Source organism: Mizuhopecten yessoensis, unplaced genomic scaffold (assembly GCF_002113885.1).
Source record: "Mizuhopecten yessoensis strain PY_sf001 unplaced genomic scaffold, ASM211388v2 scaffold2597, whole genome shotgun sequence".
NCBI classification, from domain to species: domain Eukaryota; kingdom Metazoa; phylum Mollusca; class Bivalvia; order Pectinida; family Pectinidae; genus Mizuhopecten; species Mizuhopecten yessoensis.
In genome coordinates, this window is record NW_018404625.1 from 486,397 (window position 1) to 493,038 (window position 6,642).

The following is a 6,642-nucleotide window of genomic DNA, read 5'->3' on the forward strand; positions in this document are numbered from 1 at the left end:
GGGTGGGGTGGGGTGGGGTGGGGGGGGGGCTTTTCTTTATTCACAAAGAAAAAGCCCTGAACAGTTAAGGATCTCTTTCCCACTGCACTTCCATTTTTCCTATATACAGTAACCTCCCATCCATTTGGAAATAACTGTAGCACATTTGGGCTCGTACCGAGAGGTGTACAATCGCAATCTATCGATAGTATGATAAACTGTTACACCACTAATAGTTTCATATTTTAGCAACTGGTATGGAGATCCATAACAGATACTTTACCATGCTTACCTGAACACCTTGCTTTGTACTCCTCTGGTACCGGTGTAGACCACGCATTCGAAGCTGCCAGATCTACGGAAAAGCGTCACATTGCCGTCATTGTTCTTTATGGTCAATCTGTGGGGACAAAACACATTGACATGTATTAAACACATTTTACATGTAAAAATATTGACAAAAATTCTGCGTAAATTAATAAAAAAAACGTCTGCAGGTCTCTTCCCGCTTTGACTATCAACAGCGATTCAGTTGAGAAACAGAGCAAAAGACGATGCATATGATGAGCCATGCTCAAAACCGAAGGGTTCAGGTCAAGATCTGGAAGCAAATGTATTCTCTGTAACCCTAGAATATGTCAGGACAAAATCAACGGTTCTTTCACAACCACTTGTGGATGATACATTAGGATCCAGGTTGTTTCGCCCTAAATCCTGTTCGCACTTAACTCCCTAATATCAACATATATTTAAGTTATAAATATCAGTTGAAATGTTTTCAATAATTTAAAAAAGTTTTTAGTGTTACACGAACAATTGTGATGTCGGGAGAATTTCATGCTGGTGTATTCTACATTGTTCTGTATATGTGCAAATCTGGTTAACTACACAAGTCTAATGACAAAAAGACTAAGGGAGACTTATGAAAATTTCAAATGAGACAGTATATTGACTTAAAAGTTTCGTCCAAAAAATATTTTCAGGGCAGGACAATTTAGTGCAAAACCAGCCGGATTCAGGGCGAAACGACCTTACACTGCTGCAATTGTTAAATGTGATGTCTTTGATGAAGATTAAATGTATTGCTCAGCAGAGAAATATCATTCACTAGATAACATGTCCACTTTATGTATCACTCTAGCTAGTCAACTACTGTGAAGAAGGTGTGAAATTTCTGCTTGAAACGTATCAGACACAATATAATTAACACAGATAGAGTCCAATTGTGTTTTAATAACTGTCAAATCACCGATAAACTCCATTAAATTCACTATATATATATGTACTTGAACTGTATTCAATTATAGTATATTAGTTGTGTCTTCTTGTAATAATTAATATTAAGATGTATATGTACATGTAACTGTTCTGTTTCACTGTGTCTTGATAAAGGAACAGATCGCTCCGAAAATTTGACAACCTAACTTGTCAACACTGTTGGAATTACGTCTTTGCCCCATATACTATTTTAAGTAATTCGTATCCTATGGACATACCTCCATTAGGATCCAGTGTTATATGGGATTTTACCGTCTATATTACTTCTTTGACCCATACTAGTACTGTATATATATACACGTACCTGACAGTAAAATCCAATTATTGAACCGATATGCACATGGTAAATTCGTTGTGTTGTTTGATCAAACAACTGTACCTAGTTTTAGTTCAATGTGTTGGATGAAACAGAATATCAGTAATATATGCTAAGATGTCAGATTTGGCATATATATAACTCATTTTCCCCAAGCATTTGCCATATATAAACATATATTCATGAGGAGGTATGGAAGTCTAGTGGTAGGACGTGGGGCTCGTGACCGAAAGGATGCAGGTTCGAGTCACGACACGGCACTGTGTTCTATCTTTGAGCAAGACACTTTACTCCACTTGTTCTAGTCTACTCGGCTGTAAATGAGTTTTTGGTTGGGCAGTGCTAGAATTGTTGAATGCTAGCTGTGAGTGCCGAAATGGCAGCACCGGTTGTATGCCCCCCAGGGAGTTGAGAAAGATATTGACTGGTTGCAAAGGCCCTATAACCACGGATAATAATTTGTGAACCGCTTTGAGACGACCACGAACTAGGTTGTGATAAAGCAGTATATAAGAACCTTGAATTATTATTATTATTTATGTAACAGGAAAGAGAGTAGTGTGATTCCTCCCCCCCCCCCCCCCCCCCTCCACTTTTTAAATGTCTTCGGCCTCGAACATTGTTCATAGTTGTGTATGGCTAATATTGTCTAAGTTGGGTACTTGGTCAACCAGATCTGCACATACAATATAGCATGGAATTCTTTCGGCAAGACATTTGCTGGTGAAAACCACAGACTTAGACCTAACTTTGGGGTAAAACATGAAACAGAAAGCTTTTCTTATAATTAAAAACATTTCAACTCAAGTTCATCACTTTAAGACATTTATTCATACTAGGGCGAAACAACCTTGGGCGAACTGGTTTTAGGGCGAAATGACACTTAGTGTGAACGGGATTTAGGGCGAAACAGCCTAGATCCGTCACCACAGGCCACAGACACCATTTGTAACAGGAAAGAGAGTAATGTGATTCCACAAGATCAAACCCCCGATTCTAGTCAAGATGCTCTATAATTAAGCTACCACTAAGCTGAATTTAAATTCCCTCTGAATGGAAGCTAGAAGGCGACGCCTCGACCATTATCCTATGTAAAATTAAAATCTGTTACGCAAAATATTTATATCTTTTTTATTTGACCTACCCCGAATGATCCTCAGGTTTAGCAACTTGTACTTTAAAAGGGCTGATGTTGGCCGAGGCTGCATCCACAATTCCTTTGATTCCACCGACAACTTGCTTGAAGAATCCAGCCATCATTTGACTAGAGATCGATATCTGAATAAGATCTGAGAAAGCAACACGAATAAGATTATTGTTAATAAAGTCACAGTTTTACGAACGTTCATTTAATTAAATATGCTAGCTTAACATTTTCAGCAGGAAAGCATAACCCAATTTAGAAAACTTTGGAACATCACTAAATGACTGCAATTTGAAAAGGGACACCTGCAGCACTAAAATGTGCGTACCCTATAGTCATTTACAGTACGCTTAGCTACATGTAGAGACGCATAGAGCCATAACCTGTCCACCCTTGATGACAAAACAGGCCTATTCGATTTACCTCTGACTTGAAGCTATTCCAAAATGCAACTGACCATGCAAACTTGATTTTGTAATTTACAGAGACCGGTGTTTGGGCTTTTCCGGGTATTTTTGTGTACCATCAGTGTCAGTAAAACGTTTCTCCTTAGGACTGCCAAAATAAAACGTTTTGATGATACATCGGAGAGTTCCTATCATTTTAATTTCCCGCGACATTTGAACAGCAGTCAATACATTACTGTACAACCTGTTATTCTACTATGATCCGTTCAGTTCTGTTTATGTTCATGATTCTGCTTTTATTATATGCTTAATTCTGGTTTCCAGTTTGTTATCTAGCTAGTCTGTTTTTAAAGCGACTAAATTTAGCTATATGTCTCCGATTTCACAATCAACTGTAACGTTAACGTTACTGGTTCCCACTCGGCATCATTGGTTGTCGTGCCAGTTTTTTCTATAGCTATAATTTAACTGTTATCACTCGGCATGGTACTCGTGCCAGAATAAACCAAATAAATCAAATAAAAGAATATCGTGTGATCACTCAGCATGATGTGCCAGTATAAATAAACTTTTTATTTTTTATTTTTTTTATTGAATTTTGTGTTCACTTGGCATGGCCCGAGACGTATATAACCTTGGAGATCCCTTAGCCTCCAGAAAGCGTTCTAGAGAAGATCTGGAAAACATTTGTGGCAAATGCGACAACATATGTAGTCAACCAATCTCACACATACTTATTGTAGGGGATTTTAACTACAAAGAGATAAACTGGAACCATTACACAACCAGCGTTTGTGAGTCGCATCCAGCGACACTCTTCCTAGAGTGCTTAAGGGACAACTTCCTGTACCAACATGTCACAGAAACGACCAGATACAGAGAAGGACAAACACAATCAACATTGGATCTAATCCTCTTTAATGAAGAGGGAATGGTTGAAAGTTTTAATTATCATAATGGACTAGGGAAAAGTGACCATCTAGTACTAACCTTCGACTTTCTAGTTCCACGAGCAGAACGAATTCGGGTACCTATAAAACATAATTTTCACAAAGGAGACTATGAGGAAATCAATGAAGACCTCAAACAAATAGTTTCTCATGAACTTGATAGATGTTCAGACGTCAAGGAGGCTTGGAAGAAATTTTTAAATAAAAAAAGAAACATGTACAATGTACCAGTGAGGAATAACTCCTGATCCCTCCCAATAAGGAAAATCAACATTAACAAAGCTTCAAGAGACTCTATTAAAAAAAAGGTCAACTTTGAAAAAATATCTCCACTGCAAAACTATAGAAAACTTCAGAAAATATAAGACTGAGCGAAATCGAAGCGTCCATCTAATTAGAAGATCAAAATATACCTTTGAAAAGGACTTGGCGGACAACATCAAAACAAACCCAAAGCCGTTCTGGAAATATGTTAGAACTAAAACCAAAACAGCAACGTCCATCACCAGAGTCAAAAATGATAAAGGAGAAATTACCACCTCCGACTTGGAGACGGCCAACATTATGAACAATTTCTTTGCTAGTGTATTTGTTGACGACAGAGAAGTAGTTTTGCCTGAGTTCGAGGAAAGACCATACGATAGCGTGCTTACCGACCTATCAGTAACAGAAGATCTTGTGTTGGCAGCAACGAAAAAAAACAAATCCAAACAAATCTCCTGGCCCAGATAACATCCATCCAAATTTCGTCTCAAAAACAATAGAAACATTAAAAGAACCCCTAACAATCATCTTTAACAGATCCTTTCAAGAAGGAACCCTACCAGATCCACGGAAACAGGCTCATGTCTCACCAATATTCAAAAAAGGTTCTAAAAGTGACTCGGGAAACTACAGACCTATCAGCTTGACATCAGTTCCATGCAAGATTCTACAACGCATAGTTCGAGATGCAATCTCAAAACACAAGGACAAGAACCATCTCTTCACCCCCCACCAACATGGCTTCAGAAGTGGCCACTCCTGTACCACACAACTACTAGAGGTCATTGAAGACTGGACACAGGCATTAGATGATGGGAACAATGTGGACATCATATACCTTGACTTCAGCATAGCGTTCGACAAAGTGTCCCACTGCTTACTACTATACAAACTTTATAAATATGGTATCCGAGGTAAAAATTTAGCCTGAACTAAGGAATTCCTAAAAGACATGACCCAACGAGTTATAATCAACGGAGCAAAAATCCTCAAGTCTTCCAGTCACGAGTGGAGTCCCCCAGGGAAGCGTCCTTGGCCCGATACTATTCTTGATCTACGTCAACGACATGCCTGAACTTTTCAGCTGTATAACCAAACTATTTGCGGACGATACCAAACTCTATTAAAAAACTCGAACAGAATTAGAGAGACAACAACTTTAAATAAACATCAACAAAATAAGTAACTGGACTGACAGCTGGCTCATGAAGCTAAACACCAAGAAGTGCGAACATATGGAGATTGGTAACAACCCCAAATCATCAAAATACTATCTGACGCAAGACGGACAAACAACCGAAATAGAGAAAGTAGCCAAAGCAAAGGACCTTGGAGTTCACTTTGACAACACCCTAAAATTCTCAACCCAAGTCAATGCGGCAGTGTCGAAAGCTAACCAAATGTTAGGTATACTGTTTCGAACTTTCATTTTTATGGATATAGCTCTTTTCACCACCCTGTACAAGTCCCTTATCCGTCCACATCTGGAATACGCTACGCAAGTGTGGTCATCGTATCTAAATAAGGACAAAAAAACTATCGAAAATGTACAACGAAGGGCCACTAAAAGAGTACTAGAAATCCAGAATATGACCAACCATGAAACGCTTAAGAACATTAGGTCTACCATCTCTGGAATGCAGGCGTGAGAGGGCAGATGTGGTTGAGTTGTATAAAATATCGAACGAGATTGACCAGTTAGACTATGGGCGAATGTTTCGTCCTACACCACTTAGTATTACTAGAGGTCATTCTAAAAAAAAATATTCAAGAAACCTTTCAGGCTAAACACTAGTAGGAATGTCCTTAGTAACCGAGTGATTAAGGTCTGGAACAGTCTACCCGAGGAAACTGTGTCGTCAAAAACACTAAACGAGTTCAAGTCAAACTTAAACGCGCTGTGGAGGAATCACCCCAGGAAGTTCTGTCCTTCCTTTTATCATTAATGAACCACATGGGATCTCTAACATTAAAAGAAAAGAAACGGTAACAAACATAATACCACTAAAATGTTAGTTACCTCCCATAGTAAACTTGAGTGAATATATATAAATATTCTAAACATACATAAATTAATGTTATAATAAACAATTATTCACAATAAAATATAGTGTAAAAGCTTGATACAGTGTAAATAGTTTTAATCCCTGCGCAACCAAAGCCCGTTGATGGCAGGCTATTTTGACATCAACGTATCAATTCGGAAGAGGATATTTAGACGTCTTTACAAGCTCAAGCTTCCGATCGACGTTCAACGACAACTAACTGTAACAAAACCTGTCCACGGGTGTGGTTTTTCCAGCG

The 6,642-nt window shown here is 38.4% G+C and overlaps 1 protein-coding gene across 2 annotated transcripts in view; it reads right to left on the reverse strand.

The window, feature by feature from the left end:
* LOC110446157 (85/88 kDa calcium-independent phospholipase A2-like) overlaps positions 1–3,256 on the reverse strand; it is a 25,390-nt gene extending 22,134 nt beyond the window's left edge. The window contains exons 1-3 of one of the 2 annotated variants that reach the window (XM_021491157.1): positions 3,141–3,256; positions 2,718–2,862; positions 272–379 (exon numbers count right to left, since the gene is read on the reverse strand). In XM_021491157.1, the coding sequence (XP_021346832.1) occupies positions 272–379; positions 2,718–2,833 (224 nt within the window). In that variant the 5' untranslated portion in view covers positions 2,834–2,862; positions 3,141–3,256. The remainder of the gene's footprint in view (positions 1–271; positions 380–2,717; positions 2,863–3,140) is intronic. The other variant, XM_021491158.1, reaches the window with a different exon arrangement.
* Between the last annotated feature and the right edge of the window lie 3,386 nt (positions 3,257–6,642).